Source organism: Diospyros lotus, chromosome 2 (genome assembly GCF_014633365.1).
Source record: "Diospyros lotus cultivar Yz01 chromosome 2, ASM1463336v1, whole genome shotgun sequence".
NCBI classification, from domain to species: domain Eukaryota; kingdom Viridiplantae; phylum Streptophyta; class Magnoliopsida; order Ericales; family Ebenaceae; genus Diospyros; species Diospyros lotus.
The window spans coordinates 30623369-30647175 of NC_068339.1; the positions used below are offsets into that span (position 1 = coordinate 30623369).

Below are 23807 nucleotides of genomic sequence, written 5' to 3' on the forward strand. Positions count from 1 at the left end.
AACTCGACAGGACTTAGCGCCATTAACATTCCTACTAAACGACGATATACGCCCCGAACTTCCTTGCATGGGGGAAATCCTTGGCTAGCATCCTGATAGTTCTAGTATAGAGGAGCATCCCAACTGAGCGGAGGTTCTATCACCACCTATCGCTTTTCAAACCGATTGATCTTGTTAGGAAGAGCGCTGAACAGCTCGAAACCCGACACCTTCTGGAGTGTATAGAGGGCGCAGTCTTTGCTAGCTCTTTGTAATCGGTATAAGCAACTGAAGAGCATCAAGGAAAGGACAACATCCCTCTAATGGAAAAGCATAGAGAAACCGACCATCTGGGCCCAACCATTAGGGTGAAGTTGAGCCAGAACGATCTTGTAGTGGCGCAACCACGCTATGGCAAAGGGCGGAAGAGGAAAACGGAGTCCCACCTCAAAGGAAGCAAAGTGAACGCCAAGGGAGCCTTCATCTACCTGGGAAGGGTCCGGCTCATCGAGGCGAGGGTACCTCACCATAAATCCAGAAGGGGTAGCATCATAAACCTGCTCAAAAGCCCTATATTGAAGCCGAGAGCTCGAAGTGGCAGGAATGTGCACAGGGCCGGGGGGTGATGCCGGTCTTCTCCTCGACATATTAAAAATGTTCAGAGCCGTTACCTTGTTACGTTAGGAAAGGCGGACGATCACAGCAAGCAAAATACCTGCACATAAAGGCAAAGAATATCAGTACAAGGCAAAGAAGGAGCAACTGAAGGCTGAGTCAAGCGTTTGAAGGCATTTAAAGGCATTGAGAGACTGGGACCACTCGGTCATGACCAAGTGGGGGGTCACTTGGTCATGACCGAGTAAATAAGGCCACTCGGTCATGACTGAGTAGCCCCCAGTCGCATGTCATGGCCACTCGGTCATGACCGAGTGGCCCAGTGAGCACTCGCCCAATGGTGAAAATGAAGACGTGGCCCAGAAAACGCGCTGAGACCTGAGAGAAATTTGAGTTTTGAAGCACCACAGTTGATCCTTATGAAAATTAAATGAAGACTTGGAGCCCTATTTATAGGAGCTCAAAAGATAAAAAAGCCGAATCTATCGGACTAATGCAGAAGATGAAGAACAAATATGCGTAAATGATCTTCCTAAGATAAGTAAAACACGGCAGAAGATTACACCAAAATTTCCTGGGATCTTATACTCTTTTACTCGACCTCTCACGTAAAAATGTAGGGAGCAATTGATATACCCGGGGAGACGAAGCAGATATATAATCAAGTGTGGGCCCCAATTTCGATGAGTTAAAGCGAAGATGGGAGATCGAAGAAGACCCACTCGGTTAGGCCGAGTGGGTGCCCACTCGGTTGGACCGAGTGGACAGCCCCACTCGGCATAACTGAGTAGTCCTCCACTCGGCATAGTTGAGTGGCTACCCCCCAACTCGGCATAACCGAGTGGGGGTCCACTCGGTTATGCCGAGTGGAGGGCCACTCGGTCATGCGAGTGGCCCCTCTTCCTTAAACTCGGCCATGTCGAGTGACCCTTCGGGATTAGCGATCCAACCGAGTCCCCTCCCATCTCGCCAGCCAAATGGGCCCCGAAATTCCCGGAATGGGCCATGAGAATCTCGTCGAAAATACCGCGAGGCCTCTCTCTCTCCTCCACTATAAATATGAGACCCCGCCTTCATCTCAAGGGACTCAATTTTGAGTAATTGAAGTACAATTTTCTCATTTTCTCTCGAGATCTGACTCAAGCATCGAAGGGTTTGCGCGGGGACCCCCACCCGCGTCCTAACGGTGCTCTTGTTTTGTAGGCCACTTGGTCACCAAGGCCACTCGTCACTAAGGCCACTCGGTCACCAAGGCCACTCATCATCTTCAGGCCACTCGTCACTAAGGCCACTCGTCATCTTCAGGCCACTCGGTCACCAAGGCCACTCGTCACCAAGGCCACTCGATCATTTTAGGCCACCAGATCATTTTGGGCCACCAGATCATCAGCTCTATCAGATTATCAGATCTGGACCTTTACCAGATCCAATTGCTTGTCAAGATTCTCATCAGCAAAGACACGACTCCCAAGACTCTTGCATCTATCAGCAATTAAAAATAGATTGTTGTATTTTGGCAACAACAGAAACTAAAACAAGAACAAGAGTAGATATGTTCTTTATCGATCTCGCGATCAAGACTAAGTAACCATTCTATCAGTCAATCAACCTTTCATGCCTCAGGCATTTAAAACAACATAGAGATTAAGCAATACACTGACTTACCAACTGATCTTACCATGGAAACAACCAACCAACCGATCGAAATAGAGATCAGAACGAAGGATTCACGAGATGTGTCTCGCTTCAAGAATCGCTGACTTAGGGTTTCAAAGAGATAGCACGAGAAGAAAATCAGAACATTCTGGAGATTAGGGCATCAGATTGCCCTTTTATAGCAACGCCAACATGGACCAACAAATGGGCTCAACCAGCAACGCAAAGAGCAACACAAAATGAATATGGGCTCAGCCCATAGAAACTCAACAGCCCAACAATAACCAATGGCCCATTGCTGCATCACTCACCCTGCATTTGTCACTTTTTGTATTTTTCTTTCACCAATTCAGCTGATTTAGCAACTAATTATGTTCACAGACAGGATGAGGCGTTTAGACTCGCCAGTGCACGAGTGTGATTGTAGCAGAAAATTTATATGTAATTTTTCCGGGCAAGACCGGGTCGACTCACAGGGAGATTACTCATGGAAGGAGATAACCACACCAGTTCTTTTGATTAACAGAATAATGAAATGAGATCAAACTAAATGTGATACTACTGTAATCTGGAAATGGATAGATCTTGGGTCAAGACAAATCTGGTGCCAAACCCAACTGATTCACCATATGGCTTTCTGTGATGTAACTAGCAGCTCAAGAGCTTGGGTTTTCAACCATTAAATGTACTACTGAGATGATGATAACTCTTTGTTCAAGCAACCTCCATACATGACATGGAGACTCTATGGTAAGAAGCTATCATAAATCAGTGTATAAATAATGTTTTGACAAAATAAGTGCTCGGGGCTTGGGTATGAGAACGTTTCCAGGTCAAGCAGCCTCCATACATGGCATGGAGACTCTAGGTTAGGCGTACGAACCAATCCAAGCCTGAGGTTTTCATTAATAATATTTCCCAAACTGCTTTTGCTTTTGTTACTTTGACATATGAAGTTCTGTTATATTGATTCATCAGTGGCTTTGGGCACCATCTTTGCCTTAACCCAAGAATCGAATTAGCCACACATCTTCATAGGAAGTGCACGACTAAAACTAATCTCTACAGATGAATACATGATTCGTAAAAGAAATAACTGAGACAACAGATAAGAACTTGGTAAACTACTGCTGTATTGATTGCTGAAAACGAACTACAACATGAAGCAGAAATTAAAATGAACTTGTAATACAGAGCTAAGATTTTTTTGCAAGAACAACTAGTGTAACTCAAGTGCTATATCAAAGAAAGAAATACAGACAAGAACAAAAATAGGAGAAACAGACAAAAGGAAAAAAAGAAATCCCTCCTTTCAAAATGATCTTCTTCTTTCTTGTATTGTTTTCTTAGTATCTTCTGCACTCGTCAACTTCTGATTCCAAAGAATGTTGGTCCCTTTTTAAGCTTTTTGGCGGATGGAAGTGGGGACCATTTGTTGAAAAGTTGTTTAAAAGTTGGTTGAATTTACCGTAGAGCCACCGCGTGTATTTGCGCATGTCAGAATTTTTGTTTGGCTGCTCATTCGAATGACTAGCAGAGACATTCGAATGCTTGCTGAGTTTCTTTTGGCTGACCGGCTCATTCGAATGAATTTTATCCCTATTCGAATGAATTTCATGATTTACTGTTCCTTACACGGCGATTTTCTCGGTCATTCGAATGCAACAGTACTTTCATTCGAATGAATTTCTAATTTTTCTCTTGACTTCTTCATTGCATTCGGATGACCTGGAAAGCATTCGAATATGGAGTTCCTTGGGTTGCTTCTCATTCGAATTACTCAGCCTTCATTCGAATAGATTTCCTTTCTTCTTCAACTTCATTCGAATGACTTGGATCTCATTCGAATATGTCTTCACTGCTTCCAAACGATTATGCTCATCCGAATTTCTTCTTATGCTCGGCTCATTCGAATGACTTGGATCTCATTCGAATATGTCTTTACTGCTTCCAAACGATTATGCTCATCCGAATTTCTTCTTATGCTCGGCTCATTCGAATGACTTGGATCTCATTCGAATATGCACAATCCGATATCTTACATATTCGAATGTCTGAATGATTTATTCGAATGGTTGAGCAGCTTTCTTCTGTTTTGCTCCATATTTGAATACCTTTGGAGAGTTATTCGAATTGCTTTGACTTTCATTAGGACACCTTTATTTCTTGACTTTTTATTCCTCTTTCAATCATGCTTTTGGAGAGTATGAGTCATTCTTTCATCTCTTTTCCTTCTTTTGAGCTGCAACAAGCAATTCTGGAGATTTTAAGTCGATCAAATGGGTTAGGAGGTAATAAAAACATAACAAATTTTTGGCATTTTTGAGCATTAATCACACCCCCCAACTTAAACATTGCTAGTCCCTTAGCAATCAAATTAAATGCACGCATGCTTCAACATTCACAAATTCATTGATAGTGCAAATCTCGTATGTGAAGCAAAAATGTATGGTCAGTAGCATAGGGACTTCGGACAATCAAAGGAATGTTTATTATTTGAACTTTTGTATCAGGCATATTAAGTTAAATCAATCAGCATATTGCATTCAATTCTCTAAGCTTTGATTGCAAGTTTCACTGGATATGTTTCTCTTCAATAAAATGTTCACTCAAAGTTGCTCTCAAGGATGTACCTCAATTTGGAGTGGATGTAAATCAAGTTCGAAGAGGTATCATCAATCATCAAAAATGCTATTAAGGAAGGAAAGGACTTGACATAGCTTCATGATCAGAATAGCATCTCAATGAATAGCATTTAAAATTAACTAAGTCTCCTTACTCTTGAAATTATATCCTGAAATTGCATGATTGATAAAACAAAGAGGGATCTTTCTGGGAAGAAATGGGGTCATATGGTAATGTGGTATAGCAAAGGGGATGATGGAAATCAAGAGAGTTATTAGGTCCCGGGAATTTTTTTTTTTTGGCATCAGAGAAAATAAACTGTACATGTGATGCATTCATGCATCAATAGCTGAAATCATATCAGGGCACCTAAATCCAGTTGGTCGTATCCGAACCTGAATCTAACTGCTATTCCAACTGATAGTGAACAAGCTTCCATTGCTTCACCCTCAATGGCTACGGGGGGTGTTTTTAATGTCCCAGACCTAGAGACAACCATTTATCTTAAATGGTAAAGTGGTCTTTTAACGTCAGATTCCCAGACGATTTTTTTTTTTTTTTTTTTTTTTTTTGAGTAAACTACTGAGTAATTCCCGAGGGAATGATGCTATGACTTGGACAGAGGGAATGATGCAACTGGGACAGAGGGAATGATGCAACTGGGACAGAGTTTTAATGGGCTATAAGTGGAAACTGATCAAAACAATAGGTTGATTGGCTCAAGTAATAGGAAAATGATCCCCCTATGATATTTCATAAATCAGCCTTATTCATTCAACTGGTTTCAAGCTTAGAGTCAGTTAAAATTAGCCGCAATCATTAAAGACACTCAAGGCAAAATGTTGTTTTGAAGCTATTGAAAGACAAGAGAATCAACAAAATATTTCATTGCATGAATAGATGTTATTTCACTCAGAATAAAATGTCATGAAGCTCTAACACTTACTTTGGTAACAAATCTCCACTTAATTTGAGAATTTTGGGCAATTTGCTGATTACTTCACATGTTGTATGCCATTCAACAAATGAACAGAAATAAAGCACCCTAAGTAGTCCTGGTCCTGGTTCTAAAGCTCATACAGTTCTGTTCTCAAATAAAAGATTATCATTCAAGTAACCTAGTTGTGAATCTAAAGCATCGAGCACAATAATTTGAAGCATAGAGTAAGCAAAGTCAATTTTATTGACAAATGAAAATGTGATTAAACTTTGTAGTTCATAGGTACAGAAATTAAACATGAAGCATCAAATCCTATGACTACTCAGTGCCATCCGTGGCATCGTCAGAAGTAGAGTTCTCCTCAGTGGAGTTTCCAGAGGGGGTCTTTGATGAAGGATTAGCAGGAGGAATAGAGGTAGAAGATGGAATGGTAGGGTGAGAAGGTGCTGCATGCTCCGGCTGCGGCTGTGCCCCTGATGTAGAAGGTGCACCCTCTTCCTCTCGCCACATGTCAATGGTCTTCTGTATGCAAGTCTCAGCATCGGCCAACTTGTCCTTTGAAGACTTTTGAGGAAGCTCTTCTATTGGTGTGCTCAGAAGTTGACCTACTCTCTTATCCATCTCAGTGTAACGTTCATTCATGGTCATTATTCCTGAATAGATGACTCTCTGCCTCCAATGTAGATCTTCATAAATGGCCTCCTGTCTCTCTTGGATCTTCTTCAGTGATTGCTCTACTAGGGCTTCATGCTTTACTTGCCTATCGTGCATTTCCTTGACTATCTCATATAAGCCTCTGATAGTGTGACCCTCCTCTTGTCTCTCTTCCTGATCTTCATGTTGTGGCAGTTCTTGAGTTGGTTCTTCTTGTGCTTCAACCTGCCTGCCTGATGCCTCTCCCTTCTCAGGTGTTGCTGCTTCAAGCCTTTTTAACTGCCCACTGCTCCTTCGGGTAGATGCTGGGCTGATCCTTTCCATTGGCTTGATGACTTCAAAAGTTGCCTTTTCTTTTACCCCGTGCCTTAGTACAAAATAGGTGATCAACCCTCCAAAGGGTAGTCCTCCGCCCCCTTGTGCATTCTTGGCCACTAAGTCGATGGTATCAAAAATGTGCTTGGCCAAGTCTATGTGTACTCCCAGGATCATCTTTCCCATGAATGTGGCTTGCTTAACCGAGACACTGCCAGTGAATGCGTGGGGCATGAAATGAGAACAAAGAAGCCTATGTAAGATGATGCATTTAGGGGACAAATTCTTCTTTGGGAGGGTAGGAGCCAACCATAAAACATCATCTGCCTCTGTCATCAACCTAGCCAAGTTTTCCTTTCCTAAGTCTGCACTTGCCTCCTCAATGTCTCTTGGTGATGCCTCTCTTGGGATTTGGAATGTTTCAGCAATATCAGAGGGCTTCAACTCTATTTTCACCTTTCTCACTTCAGTGATCAAGCACCTATTCCCCGAGTCATCTCTGTCACTGGTTATATTTGAGTAAAATTCTTTGACTAAGGGAACTATGGCCTTGTGTTGAAACTTAACCCAAGTTTGCCATCCTTTGGCAGTAATTAATGACAACAAATCACAGGGTGGTTCTTCAAATTGTTCAAGCATAATCCCCCTCTCACAAAGTACTGGCCTCTTAGCATACCCCTCAACATAGTTCTTTTCAGCCGCGGGGCTAATGAACCTGATATTGGAATAGGGAGGGTTCAAATCAATGGTTGGGATGGTAGCGGGTTCTTTTCCTTTCTGCCTCTTCGAGGCCCTAGAGCTTTCTCCTACGACCTTGGGGCGTTTTTGCTTTGGAGACATGTTGATTTGAGGAGTGTTTGGTCTAGGGAGTTGGTTCGGGGATTTTATCGAACAGTTGGCAGGCTCAAACAGATTCCTCTCTTTTCTTCTTCTTTCAATTTCCCAACCAATCCTCTCTTTGACACGCTGAACTCCTTTACCCCCTCTTCACAACAACTCCTTCATCCAATCAATTAAACTCGAATTTAAACGATGGGAACAACTCTTACCTCTCGGCTGTTCTCTTCCCAGAATATTCGAATGAGACGGCCCCCTATTCGAATGCGAGCGGACTGTTCTTCCTTGTACGAAACCGGATCGATCTTCGGGTGGATGAAATGGATGATGAATTAGGGTAGTTAGAACAATGTAACAAGATTTATAGGAAAGGTTTGGGTGGATGAAATGAATAATCGCACCGCTTAAGGAGGGGTTTCGATCTTTAACGGGGGGAAGCGTCGATTCGGATTTCAGGGACGGTTATGCGGTTAAGAGGAGCATCATTCGAATGATACTGGGGTTATACGAATGATGGAGGAAGATTCGAATGGAGGTTAAGCAATTCGAATGATAGCTCGGGTCTTAGAACAATGGGTAGAAGAGGATTCGAATGAGAGAGAGAGAATGCGAATGTTCGCTGAAAGCTTTTAAAGGGCCAGACGCCTCATTCGAATGTGGAAAAATTCATTCGAATGAATTTTAAACAGTAACTTGGCTTATCGAAGGATTTGAGCCACTCATTCGAATGCAACAGTACTTTCATTCGAATGGATTTCTTGTTCATTCGAATGACTATGAGTGTCATTCGAATGAATCTGACAGAACACTCTCAAAGAGGGAATTGAATAGAATGATCATTCGAATGAAAAAAATCTTCATTCGAATAACCTTGAACACACTTTTATTTATTTATTTTTTTTTTAATTTAATTTTTTTTTTAATTTTTTTAATTTTTTTATTTTTTTTTTATTTTTTTTTTTTAATTTTAATTTTTTTTTTTTTTATATTGCGCAAATTAACTAATCGAAACTATATTCGGATGTTAGAAATGGATTCGGATGAAAGGTAGGTTATTCGAATGGACTTGAGGATATTCGAATGCTGGCTTCAATTTTTTTTAAGAAATAGCAGATTCATTCGAATGAATTTTGAGTATGGAGAAATTCATTCGAATGAATTTTAAACAGTAATTTCATTTGAGAAGGAATTTGGCCGGTCATTCGAATGCAACAGTACTTTCATTCGAATGAATTTTGAACATATTCGAATATAACAGAGGCTATTCGAATGCTTTCTTGCTTTCTTTTAACAGCTCACCGGTCATTCGAATTGTTTACAACTCATTCGAATGACCAAGCTCCATCCGGATACAGAATTCGAATAACAGCAACGAAATTTTTTTTTTTTTTTTTTTTTTTTTTTTTTTTTTTTTTTTTTTTTACATTTCCAAACACCTAAACACAAAATTCAAACCCACACAACAGTTTAGGCATACCTTTATCCCACCCAACTTGCTTTGAACAATTCTTAAAAACGAGGATATAAGGAATACCTGGAGATCTTCAGAAATGAATTTGAACACAAAGGTCCAATTGCTTACTTGGATGTTGCTGGTAGCCTTCATTGCATGGGTGGATCCGTGAGCTTACTTCAGTACTTTAAATCAAAATAAAGGGTGATAACAGGTTATGAAAACAGAACACCAATTAAATTATTATATATATATATATATTTTTATTATTATTATTAACCACTACCCAATGGGTGGATCTGTAAGATCCATGCTCTCTTCCTGTTTATTCAAAAATTCATAGTATGGTTTCAGGCGTTGTCCATTCACTTTGAGAATTTGACCAGATTGAAGATTTTCAATATCACATATACCATAAGCTGAGATGGAACGAATTTTGAAGGGCCCTGTCCACCTTGACTTGAGTTTACCAGGAAACAGATGGAGCCTTGAATCGTAAAGTAACACATGTTGACCTATACAAAGAATTTTTCTGTTAATATGCTGGTCATGTAATTTCTTCATGTGCATCTTAGAAAACTTGGCATTCTCAAATGCCTCGTTTCTAAGTTCCTCAAGCTCATTCAGTTGCAACTTTCTGTTGAGTCCCACCTCTTCTAAACTTTCATTCATCTTCCTGATGGCCCAGTAAGCTTTGTGCTCAACCTCTACTGGCAGATGACATGGTTTTCCATAAACCAGTCGATAGGGAGACATGCCCAATATGGTTTTATGTGCAGTCCTATAGGCCCAAAGAGCATCAATCAACCTCAAAGACCAATCCTTTCGGTTGGAGTTGACAGTCTTTTCTAAAATGCGCTTGATCTCCCTATTTGCCAATTCTGCCTGGCCATTTGTCTGAGGGTGGTATGGGGTTGAGACTTTATGAACTACCCCGTATTTTTTCATTAGTTCCGCCACTGGCTTGTTACAGAAATGAGAACCCCCATCACTGATGATGGCACGAGGCATTCCAAACCTACTGAAAATGTTTTCTTTGAAAAATTTTACCACTATCCTGTGATCATTTGTCCTTGTTGGAATTGCCTCAACCCACTTGGAAACATAGTCTACAGCAAGAAGGATGTATTCATGACCAAGCGAGTTAACAAAAGGGCCCATAAAATCTATTCCCCAACAATCGAAAATTTCAAGAACCAGAATGGGCTGCAAAGGCATCATACTCTTTTTTGTCAGACTTCCTAACCTCTGGCATCTATCACATGACAAGCAAAACTGGTGTACTTCTCTAAACATGGTAGGCCAGTAAAATCCACTTTGTAGGATTTTTGCTATGGTTTTCCGGGTAGAGAAATGACCTCCACAAGCAAGGGTGTGACAGAAGTTCATAACACTATGTTGCTCATATTCTGGAATGCATCTTCTCACAATTTGATCAGCACAATATTTAAACAGATATGGTTCATCCCAGAAAAATGTTCTGACCTTCCTGAAAAACTTTTGTCTATCTGGCTTAGTCCAATGACTGGGAACTGTACCTACAGCTAAATAATTAGCTATGTCAGCGTACCAAGGGGCAGAAGTCAATGTACTCACATGAAGAAGATGTTCATCAGGAAAGTTATCAGGAATGGAACCCTCAGTAAGATCCTGACCTGGGATTCTAGACAGATGGTCTGCTACAACATTTTCTACTCCTTTTTTATCCTTGATTTCTATGTGGAACTCTTGGAGGAGCAGAATCCACCTAATGAGGCGTGGCTTGGTGTTTTGCTTAGTGAGCAGGTATTTCAAAGCAGCGTGATCTGTGTACACAATCACCTTTGAACCTATCAGGTATGACCTAAATTTATCCAATGCAAACACCACAGCCAACAATTCTTTTTCTGTGGTAGTGTAATTTCTCTGGGCCTCATTTAAGGTTCTGCTAGCATAGTGAATGACATGGGGCTTCTTCTCTTTGCTTTGTCCTAACACAGCCCCTATGGCATAATCACTCGCATCACACATTAGTTCAAAAGGTAAAGTCCAATCAGGAGGTTGTATGATGGGAGCAGTGATAAGCGCATGTTTAAGCTTCTCAAAGGCACTTTGACAATTTGGGGTCCACTCGAATGGAACGTCCTGAGACAACAGACAACACAAAGGTCTTGCTATTGTGCTAAATGAGGCAATAAATCTCCTGTAAAAGCCAGCGTGACCAAGAAAAGATCTAATGTCCTTGACATTTCTAGGGGCTGGAAGCTTCTGAATGGCTTCAACTTTGGCCTTGTCTACTTCTAGACCCCTAGATGAGACTATGTGTCCTAAGACAATGCCTTGGTTAACCATAAAGTGGCATTTTTCCCAATTGAGCACAAGATGAGTCTCCTCACAACGAATCAAAACCTTCTCCAAATTCTTTAAACACAAGTCAAAACTACTTCCATAAACGGAGAAGTCATCCATAAACACCTCCACAATATGTTCAGCCATTTCACTGAAGATACTCATCATGCACCTTTGAAAGGTGGCAGGAGCATTACACAACCCAAATGGCATACGTTTATATGCAAATGTCCCAAAAGGGCAGGTGAAGGTTGTTTTCTCTTGATCTTCTAGTGCTACATCAATCTGATTATATCCTGAATATCCATCCAAAAAGCAGTAGAATGCTTGTCCTGCTATCCTTTCAAGTGTTTGATCTAGAAACGGGAGGGGAAAATGGTCCTTTCTAGTCATGGAGTTGAGTTTTCTATAGTCTATGCACACACGCCAACCTGTTTGGAGGCGGATTGGGACTAACTCATTCTTCTCATTTTTCACCACAGTAACTCCGGACCGTTTAGGAACGACCTGAGTTGGACTAACCCATTTTGAATCAGATATTGGATAAATAATACCTGCATCCAGCAATTTGAGCACCTCTTTTCGAACCACTTCTTTCATATTGGGATTTAGCCTTCTCTGCATTTGCCTCACTGGTTTTGAATTTTCTTCTAAGAAGATCCTATGGGTGCAAATTAGAGGGCTAATTCCATGTAAGTCTGATATGGTCCAACCTAAAGCCTTCTTGTGTGCTCTCAGCACTTCCATCAACTGCACTTCTTGTTGGGTAGTCAGGCTGGAAGAAATGACTACTGGGTATGTTTCTCCTTCTCCTAGAAAAGCATACTTCAACTCATTTGGCAGTGGCTTCTTTTCAGGAATGAGTGGATGACTCACAGAGGTTGATGGTTTATGCAAAGGTTCTACAGGTTCTAGTTTAGGAATCCATTGAGTCAAAGGCATCTCACTTTCCTTTTTGATATCTTCCAAATGACTATCTCCTTTCACAGTTTGAGTGACAAATTCTTTCTCAAAATACTCTTCAGACAGAGTTTGAATCAAATCTACCTCTTCTATCTCACTTTCAGTGTTCTGTTGTTTGGAAATTCTGAAAATATTCATCTCCACAGTCATGTTTCCAAACGACAGTTTCAAAACTCCATTCCTACAGTTAATGATTGCATTGGAAGTTGCTAGGAATGGTCTTCCCAAGATGACTGGAACTGGTGGTTGTGGACCATGATGGGGTTGAGTGTCTAGAACTATGAAGTCTACTGGGAAGTAGAATTTATCCACCTGAACTAAGACATCTTCCACAATACCCTTAGGAACTTTGACCGATCTGTCTGCCAGCTGCAGAGTGACTCTGGTAGGCTTAAGTTCTCCCAAACCCAACTGTTGATAGACACTATAAGGCAATAGGTTGACACTTGCTCCTAAATCTAAGAGCGCCTGGTCAACCTTTTGGCTTCCTATTATGCATGAGATGGTTGGACAACCTGGGTCCTTGTATTTGGGAGGAGTCTTAAATTGCAAAATGGAGCTCACTTGCTCAGTCAGAAATGCTTTTCCATGCACGTTCACTTTTCTCTTTACGGTGCAAAGATCTTTTAGGAATTTTGCATATGAGGGTGTTTGTTTGATCGCATCCAAGAGTGGAATATTGATCCTTACTTGTTTAAACACCTCATATATGTCAGCATTTTGTTGTTCTTTTTTTGTAACACTCAGTCTTTGAGGAAAAGGAGGTTTAGGGTGATATTGAATTTCTCTTTCAATGTTCTTACCTTTTCCATCTTCTTTTTGTTTTTGCTTGTTTTTTTCTTCATTGTTTTCATTTTTTTCTAAGATTGGCTCCTGTCCTTCTGCTTTCTCTTTCTCAACAACAGTTTGGCTTATCCTAAGATCATTTGGTTTTTCAATCACCTTTCCACTTCTTAGGATAGTTACAGATTGGACTTGTTCATGTGCATTACTTTCACCACTAGAAGATTCCACCTGATTTGTTTGCCTAACTGGGTTAGGGTTGGTTTGTGAAGGGAATCTTCCAGGTTCTCTCACACTTAGTGTTTGGGTCAACTTTGTTATTTGGCTTCTCATATCCTCCACGGCTCTATTTGTTTGCTCTTGACTCTTTGTAAGCTGGGCAACCTGATTGTTGATGCCCGTTTGATTTTGAATGAACTGATGCAAGGTGTCTTCAAAAGATCTCCTATGAGGAGGTTGGTAGGTATTGGATGAAGAACCTTGATTCTGTTGGAAGGATTGTTGATGTGCAGGGAAGGAGTTTTGAGAATGACTCCCAGCATCATGTCTCCATGAAAAATTGGGGTGATTCCTATTATTGGGATGGTAGGAGTTGTAGTTTTGATTGTTCCCGTAATAGGTTCCACTTTGATTTTGATTCTGTCTTCCCTCAAAATTGTGTGAATTATTGTTGTTAGTCTGCCCATACAATACTTCCTTGAAAGCAGGTAGAGTAGGGCATTCTTCAGTTGCATGATCCATTGTTTCACATACAGCACATTTCACTTCCACTTGTTTAACAGATTGTACCTTCTTGGGCTCCAGATTTTCAACTTTTTTTGTTAAGGCAGTTAGTCTTGCATTTAGATCATCATTCTCACTTAACTGGTATCTACCTCTCGGTTGTGGATTTTCCCTTAGATCAAATGAAGATGTAGGGCCAGCTTCCCAATTTCTTGTGTTTTCAGCCAATGTGTCAAAGAAGTGAAACGCTTCTTCTGGAGTTTTCTCATAGAATTCTCCATTACACATTGTAGAAACCAACATTTTTAATTGGGGCGTGAGTGAGTCATAAAAAAAACTGACCACTCGCCATTGCTCAAAGGCATGGTGCGGACAAGTGTGGAGAAGATCTTTGAATCTTTCCCATGCTTGGGCAAAATTTTCAGTTGATTTACAGGCGAAGTTCATGATTTGTCTTTGGAGAGTAGCGGTTCTGTTGGCAGGAAAATATTTTTTCAGAAAAGTTGCTTGCATTTCTCTCCAAGTTCCTATAGATCTAGGTAGGAGAGTGCCTAACCACATTTTCGCCTTATCTTTTAGTGAGAATGGGAAAAGTTTTAACCTTACAACATCCTCATTTACTGTATGATCCATGCAAGTGCTACACACTTCCTCGAATTCCTTCATATGAGTGTATGGATTTTCAGAATCCATACCATGAAATGTAGGCAACAATTGGATTGTGCCAGGTTTGAAATTGAACCTATGGTGATTTATGGGAAGGATGATACACGAGGGTGTTGTCTGCCTTGGAGGGTGAAGGTACTCTCTAAGAGGTCTAATCAATTCCTGATCAACAGGATCAGGATCGCCATGGTCACTCCCATGTTCAGACATGTTGTTTGGTTGAGCCATAAATGAGTGTGGTAATGAAAACTCAAAATCAGATGGAGTACTTTCTGAATGTAACACTTGCTCAACCACTCTACCGGATCTAAGTCTCATACACCAGACCAAACAGACAGAGAAGAGAAATTAAAGAACAGAAGTAAAAAGAAAAAGGACTAGGGATGATTATTTGGCTTACCTTAACCTCCCCGGCAACGGCGCCAAAATTTGCTGCATCACTCACCCTGCATTTGTCACTTTTTGTATTTTTCTTTCACCAATTCAGCTGATTTAGCAACTAATTATGTTCACAGACAGGATGAGGCGTTTAGACTCGCCAGTGCACGAGTGTGATTGTAGCAGAAAATTTATATGTAATTTTTCCGGGCAAGACCGGGTCGACTCACAGGGAGATTACTCATGGAAGGAGATAACCACACCAGTTCTTTTGATTAACAGAATAATGAAATGAGATCAAACTAAATGTGATACTACTGTAATCTGGAAATGGATAGATCTTGGGTCAAGACAAATCTGGTGCCAAACCCAACTGATTCACCATATGGCTTTCTGTGATGTAACTAGCAGCTCAAGAGCTTGGGTTTTCAACCATTAAATGTACTACTGAGATGATGATAACTCTTTGTTCAAGCAACCTCCATACATGACATGGAGACTCTATGGTAAGAAGCTATCATAAATCAGTGTATAAATAATGTTTTGACAAAATAAGTGCTCGGGGCTTGGGTATGAGAACGTTTCCAGGTCAAGCAGCCTCCATACATGGCATGGAGACTCTAGGTTAGGCGTACGAACCAATCCAAGCCTGAGGTTTTCATTAATAATATTTCCCAAACTGCTTTTGCTTTTGTTACTTTGACATATGAAGTTCTGTTATATTGATTCATCAGTGGCTTTGGGCACCATCTTTGCCTTAACCCAAGAATCGAATTAGCCACACATCTTCATAGGAAGTGCACGACTAAAACTAATCTCTACAGATGAATACATGATTCGTAAAAGAAATAACTGAGACAACAGATAAGAACTTGGTAAACTACTGCTGTATTGATTGCTGAAAACGAACTACAACATGAAGCAGAAATTAAAATGAACTTGTAATACAGAGCTAAGATTTTTTTGCAAGAACAACTAGTGTAACTCAAGTGCTATATCAAAGAAAGAAATACAGACAAGAACAAAAATAGGAGAAACAGACAAAAGGAAAAAAAGAAATCCCTCCTTTCAAAATGATCTTCTTCTTTCTTGTATTGTTTTCTTAGTATCTTCTGCACTCGTCAACTTCTGATTCCAAAGAATGTTGGTCCCTTTTTAAGCTTTTTGGCGGATGGAAGTGGGGACCATTTGTTGAAAAGTTGTTTAAAAGTTGGTTGAATTTACCGTAGAGCCACCGCGTGTATTTGCGCATGTCAGAATTTTTGTTCGGCTGCTCATTCGAATGACTAGCAGAGACATTCGAATGCTTGCTGAGTTTCTTTTGGCTGACCGGCTCATTCGAATGAATTTTATCCCTATTCGAATGAATTTCATGATTTACTGTTCCTTACACGGCGATTTTCTCGGTCATTCGAATGCAACAGTACTTTCATTCGAATGAATTTCTAATTTTTCTCTTGACTTCTTCATTGCATTCGGATGACCTGGAAAGCATTCGAATATGGAGTTCCTTGGGTTGCTTCTCATTCGAATTACTCAGCCTTCATTCGAATAGATTTCCTTTCTTCTTCAACTTCATTCGAATGACTTGGATCTCATTCGAATATGTCTTCACTGCTTCCAAACGATTATGCTCATCCGAATTTCTTCTTATGCTCGGCTCATTCGAATGACTTGGATCTCATTCGAATATGTCTTTACTGCTTCCAAACGATTATGCTCATCCGAATTTCTTCTTATGCTCGGCTCATTCGAATGACTTGGATCTCATTCGAATATGCACAATCCGATATCTTACATATTCGAATGTCTGAATGATTTATTCGAATGGTTGAGCAGCTTTCTTCTGTTTTGCTCCATATTTGAATACCTTTGGAGAGTTATTCGAATTGCTTTGACTTTCATTAGGACACCTTTATTTCTTGACTTTTTATTCCTCTTTCAATCATGCTTTTGGAGAGTATGAGTCATTCTTTCATCTCTTTTCCTTCTTTTGAGCTGCAACAAGCAATTCTGGAGATTTTAAGTCGATCAAATGGGTTAGGAGGTAATAAAAACATAACAAATTTTTGGCATTTTTGAGCATTAATCACCCATAAACATATCAATAGAATGATAACAACATTTAAATTCAATATAAAATAAATAACAAATGCAGCTCATAAATTTCATGTAATCAGCATATAAACAGATTTAATGAATCAACATAAAATTGAGAAAACATTTTGAATCACATAAAATCAACAATATATATATATATATTGTGAAAATTTAGTGGAAGAGAGAAAAGATGAATAACATATTTTCATTTTCATTTTAAAGTGATCTAAAGTGTATACAAAAAATAATATTTATATACAAACTCTCCATAAATTCCTCCTATACATAAGCTATTTTAAAATAAAAAACAATATCACAACACGATTGTTAGCCTAAAATATCAATTGCAATCTCCTCTGTTTTGACAGAGCAATCTTGTTTCCTTGAGTGTCGATGTGGCGTTAGGACCAAGTTTGATTTTATCGCTAATATGCACCCCTCAACCGAATGGGAAGATCTTGAACATGAAGGTTGTCTCATAGTAGCTGAAAATGAACGAATGAAAGTGATTTTGTTAATAAATCCCCAAGCTAATCCTTAGTGGATAAAAGGAGACTTGAAGCTTTTTAGCAAATACTTGATTCCAAACATAGTGAAAATCAATTTCAATATATTTAGTTTTGGCATGGAATACTAGATTAAAGGACAAATAAGTAGCTCCAATATTGTTGCACCACAATTTTGGACTTGTCACTAAGGGAAGCCGCAGATCATGAAAAATTGATTGAATCCAATGCAACTCTACCGCTGTGTTGGAGAAGGATTTATATTCTGATTCAATGCTGCTTCGAGCAACAGTTTGTTGTTGTTTGCAGCTCCAACTGAGAAGATTGGATCCATGGAAAATGCAGTATACCCCAACACTACGTCTATCATCTTTGTCACCTGCCCAGTCAACATCACTATACCTTTGAAGAGAATGAGTTGATATACTTTGTAAATGAAGTCCATAGCCCACCGTAGAATTTAGATACCGAAGGATTCGTTTGACAACTTGCCAATGAGTGTCTTTGGGTTGATACATGAATTTGCTAACACAATGGACTGCAAAAGCAATATTTGGACAAGTGAAGCCCAAATAATGTAATGCACGCCAACCGTGCTTCTATAAAGTTGAGGGTCAGAAAGGTTATGACCTTCAAACTTAGATAAATTGCAAGTGGTACTCATAGGAGTTAAGCATGGCTTCCCTTCATGCATGTTAACTCAGTGTAATAGGTCAGCCACATATTTTCTCTATGATAAAAAAAGATCATGGCCATCGAACAAAGCTTCTACATCGAGAAAAAATGATAGATTGCCTAAATCTTTTACGAGAAAAGTATCTCTAAGTTGCTGAAGTCAATTTCATCGAAAGAGGTCCCGGTGATGATTATATCATCAACATATATAAATATGAAAATAGAGAAGCCATTTTTTTGAAGTATGAATAAAGAGGTATCTTCCTTTGAACTAATGAATACCATTTACTATAATTTTTCGATCAATCTAGAAAACCAAGCTTGGAGAGCCTGTTTAAGACTGTATAAGCTCTTCTTTAAGTGGCACACGTGATTTGGAAAATCAAGATGAACATACCCCTAAGGTTGTTACATATAAACTCCTTCTTGTAGGTGTCCATGTAGAAATGCGTTCTGGATGTTAATCTATCGAATGTGCCATTGACATGTAATAGCTAAAGTAATAACAACCGTATAGTCATTGGCTTAACCACAGGACTAAAGGTCTTTATGTAGTCCACGCTAGGTTGCTGATGATAACCTTTCGCCACTAGTCACGCTTTAAAATGTTCAACACTGCCATCTGCATGTCTTTTAATTCAGAACACCTACTTGTTTCCAATAAGGTTATTACTTGGCTTTGGTGGGACACGATCCCCAGTACCATTGTTAACAAGATCATTAAACTCAACATCCATGGCTTCACGGAAGTGGTGATGTTTGGTGGCCTCAGAAAAACAAGTAGGTTCTGCAAGAGATGAGACATGATTAGTAAGTAAACATTGAGGTAGTAGGTATTGGGCTATACCAACATAGGGAGCTTTTGGCTTAAGGGATTGTGTTTGTGATCGGGCAAGCATGCGGTGTGGCATTTGAATATCATGGGAATGTGGAGGATTTGGTTGGTGGGAAGTTGTAGTAGCATCATTTGAATTTTGAGTGAGATCTGTTGCTAGTACATGAGTAACACCCGAGCATAATATATAGAGTAGACTGGATATCCGAAGGCACTTGATATGGTGGATTGAATTGGTCAATTTGTAGCTGGTCATTGAAACATATGTGTGGACCTACATGATTAGTTTGAGCACTTGGTGGACATAAGGATGATGGTAATGAAAAAATTGTTAGTTCGGGAGGATTAGATTTAGAGAACTCTTGTTGGTATGGAAACAAAGACTCATAAAAAATGACATGGCGTGAGACATATAATTTTCATGTGGCCAAGTTGAGACATTTGTAGCCCTAGTGTGATAGACTATAACCAAGAAAAATAAAAGTTTTAGATCGAAAATCAATTTTATGTTTGTTCTAAGCATGCAAGTTTGGCTAACAGACACATCTAAAAACACACATAAACAAAGAGTTGGGTTTTTTTTTATTATAAGCCATTTCAAAAAGTGAATTGTTGTATAATGATTTGGAAGGAAGATGATTAATAATATAAGTTGTAGTTAAAAAGGTGTCTTCCCAAAAAGGTTTTAGCAAAGTTGAGTGAGCTAGCAAGGCTAAGCCCACTTCAACAATTTGATGATGGTGAAGTTCAACGGAACACATTTGTTCATGCGTGTGAGGACAAGCTAAATGATGTTGAATTCCACAGGTTTTGAAATAAGTATTCAAATGTCTACACTCACCCCCCAATCAATTTGAATGGCCTTAATTTTTAAATCAAAATGCCTTTCAACATATTTCTGAAATTGAATGAAAATAGTTTCAACATTAGATTTTAATTTCAAAGGAAACACCCAAAGGAATTTAGTAAAGGCATCCAAAAAACAAACATATTAATGAGATCCATAACTAGAAACAACCAAGCTTGGTCCCCAGACATCGAAATAAATTAATTCAAGGGGTTTTAAAACATAATGAATTGAAGTAGAAAAAGGTAAGTTGTGGCGTTTAGCCATCTCACACTTAGGACAAATATTTTGTCTCTTATTGGAACCAATTAGTAAATTATTATTGTGAAGCACATGTCAAACAATACCATAAAAGGCATGACCAAGACTGCAACGCCAGTCTGTAACAAAGATCTAAGCACCAACAAAGGCAAATGGAAAACAACGTTGAAGAGATGAAGAAAAGCAATAAAGGCCATCAGACATAGATCTTTTATGTAGGGCGTTCCCTGAGTAATCCTTAAGAAGAAAAAAGGAATTGTGAAACTCAAAATAAACATTATTATCTTGAGCAAATTTTTGAATAGACAGTAGGTTTTTTGTAATTTGGGGTACGATAATAATTTTATCAAGAAAAAGAGATGAAGACGAGAAAGATAAAGAAGTAATTTCAATATGAGTTATTTTCAAACCTATACCATCACCAATTTGAATTTGATTAGTGCAAGAAAAATCATCACTTCAGATATTAAAATTACCTATGTTGTTGGTTAGATGATGTGTTGCACCAGTGTCGGGATGCCACCCATGTTCAATCGAGTGTTGCCAAGAGTGGTTGGAGGCTAGGTTTGCTTGAGGATTTGGGCATGGTGATAGGGTTTGGAAATAAGGATCAAAGCGCTTCCAATAACGGGAAGAGGTGTGGCTAGGCTTCTCACACAGTTGGCACCACACACTGGTATTGTAGCGACCACCTCCATGGTTTCCAGTGAATGGAGTACGCCACCTACCTTGAGGAGCTAATAAATAGCAATGACCCCTTCCTTTTGAAAAAGGGTTGCTATTGAGTGGCAACATTGGCCAAAGTCACGAGCAAGGATAAATTTGATTATTATGCTAAATGCGAGCTTCACATGTCAAAAGCATGGAATAAATTTCTTCCAAGGTGAGAGAGTTATCACGGTGAGATACATGGAAACAAGATAATCATATTCTAGACCGAGCCTAACGAGCAATTATGTGATAATGTCGTCACACTTCAAAGCTTGACCAGCAATGGCCAATTTGTCCGTGAGACGTTTGATTGTAATGAAGTAATTAGTTGCATATTGATTACCTTTCTGCAGAGTAGAGAGTTGAGAGCGAACATGTACTGCTTTGGAACGTGATTGTGATGCAAAAGTAGAGCTGAGAGTCATCTAGACTTTAGCGGACGTGCTACAGTGAGCAACCTAAGCAAGAATCTCATCAAAAAGAGAAGAATTTATGTAGCTAAGGATAAGATTATCTTGAGTTTCCTAAATATAATAGGATGGGTTGGGGGTTGTAGAGCCATTAGAGGTAGTGATGGTTTTAACAGGTTGTAGAATGGTGCCATCAAGATATCCGTAGACTTTCTGACCTTTGAGGTATGGTAACATGGTGGCTTTCCACGTTGAGTATTCAGACGTGTGAGTTTGGTGGGGTTGATGAAGAAAGATGGGTTAAAGGTGGTAAGGTTGGTTTTGGCAACATTTGAAGTTGAGGAATTTGGGGAGGTAGACATCTTGAAGAGAATCGGTTAGACGTGAGTCTTGGTGGCTTTGATACCATATGAAAATTTATTGGAAGAGAGAAAAGATGAATAACAGATTTTCATTTTAAGGCGATCTAAAGTATATACAACAAACAATATTTATATACAAACTCTCCATAAATTTCTCCTATATAAGCTATTTTAAAATCAAAAACAATATCACAATGCGACTGTTATCCCGAAATATCAATTGCAATCTCCTTTGTTTTGACTGAGCAATCTTGTTTCCTTGAGTGTCACTGTGGCGCTCAGATCAGGTTTGATTTTATCGCCAATATATATATATATATATATACCTTAATTGATTATACAGCTCTTAATTTCTTCAATTAAACTATATATCTTCAGTATTAATATTGTATTGTATGCTAATGGCTGAAATAACAGCGACAAACCTGGCCAACACGATTTCAAGATACTCAGGAGGCTTGTACTTCCCGATGGTTCAGTGCTCAGAGCTAAGTCTCCTGGGAGGCCAACGCGAGATTGTTTATTCATTGATCCTGTTATGGATGGAAAGAGGTGTGTGTTTGTGTTTAATTAATTTGGTGTTTATATATGTGTGTGTGTGTGTGACTACAATCACCTTCTTGCCATATAATTTCTTCTTAATTAATTAGTTACTGCGTGCATGCATGTACTGGTCGGTGGTATATATAGTCTCCTGAAGATTTGGAACCTGAATAAATTAAGTGGGGTTATTGGAGTCTTCAATTGCCAAGGAGCCGGGAGCTGGCCGTGCATGGACGTGATTAATGGGGGCGGAAGCGTCGATGAGTTAACGGGGAAGGTTTCCCCGGCTGATATAGAGTATTTTGAACAAGAGGTGGTGGGCGGGGAGGAGTCATGGACAGGTCATTGTGCAGTCTTCTCCTTCAGTGCAGGTGAGGAGCATCTTCTAGTGGCTAGCTCGCTTCTTCAAATGATCACACCCTTGCTTACTTTTGTATTGTTTAACTTTCTAAAAGTTATGTGTATATATATATCCAATTAATATTCAATGGGGGCTGGCTGCTTATATCCAATTAATATCATCATCAGGCTCCCTGACTCGATTACCAAAGCAACAACGGTTTGGGGTCACTCTGAAAAGCTTGCAGTGCGATGTATTCACAGTGTCTCCAATTAAGGTACTTATTATTACACTCGCCACATCTTAATTTTTTTTTTTTTTATACGTGACAGCAATAACACTATACAGAGCCTTTGTTTTTTTTTTTTTTTTTTAACAATAATAGATTTACACTCCGAAGATTCAATTTGCACCCATTGGATTGATAGACATGTACAATTCTGGAGGAGCCGTAGAGGCAGTGGAATTCTATAGGGATGGTTTGAATTGCAGAATCAGTGTGAAGGGCAATGGGGCTGGCCGTTTTGGAGCATATTCCAGTCAGAAACCAAGCCTCTGCTATCTCAACTCAAAGCAGCAGCAGGGATTCAACTTCTCCGTTGAACAAAATCTCTTTACTACAACAATTCCAGATGATGTCAACTCTTGGGATATTACAATTGCTTACTGATGGTGCCTTCTTCATAATGTCTTTCGGCAATTAACATGCCCTTTCAATTATTTGTGCAAAAATAAGAATTATACAAGGATATTATGTATTACCGGTCGTGACGAAAGAATTTTAGATGCGTGGTCTTGGAAATTTTTGCATTTCCAAAAGAAATATGGCTAAATAATTTCATACACTACTCCTAAAATTTGGTTAAATTGCACCAGTTATTCTTGAGTTTGGGCAAATGTCCCCCATCTCTAATAAGACATATTTTTATTCATTTTTTTTATTTAATTTCGAGTTTAACTTAGTACTATTTTTCTTACATAAAGTGTGAATTTTTATGAATTTTATATAATTTAAATTTCTTTTTTTGTAAGAATCAGGAAATTAATTGGAAGAATTTGGGGCAAAAGATATTATAAATTAATTTATAATGTTAATTTCAAAATTAATATCATAAATTCATATTATAATACATTTGGTTAACAGGCACATCCAAAAACAATTGGGTTTTTTTAACTATTTTTTTAATTATATAAGCCATTTCAAAAGGTGATTCATTGTCTAATGATTTGGAAGAAAAATAATTAATAATATAAATTGCAGTTAAAAAGACGTATCCCCAAAAAGGTTTTGACAATGTTGAG

General features: G+C 39.1%; 1 protein-coding gene across 3 annotated transcripts in view; it reads left to right on the top strand.

Moving 5' to 3' along the window:
- The window catches only part of LOC127795479 (probable galactinol--sucrose galactosyltransferase 2), a 39635-nt gene extending 16263 nt beyond the window's left edge, over nucleotides 1–23372 (top strand). For all 3 annotated transcript variants that reach the window (XM_052327174.1, XM_052327172.1, XM_052327173.1), the window contains 4 exons: nucleotides 22040–22174; nucleotides 22313–22536; nucleotides 22694–22782; nucleotides 22891–23372. In XM_052327174.1, the coding sequence (XP_052183134.1) occupies nucleotides 22040–22174; nucleotides 22313–22536; nucleotides 22694–22782; nucleotides 22891–23175 (733 nt within the window). In that variant the 3' untranslated portion in view covers nucleotides 23176–23372. The remainder of the gene's footprint in view (nucleotides 1–22039; nucleotides 22175–22312; nucleotides 22537–22693; nucleotides 22783–22890) is intronic.
- The last annotated feature ends 435 nt before the right edge of the window (nucleotides 23373–23807 follow it).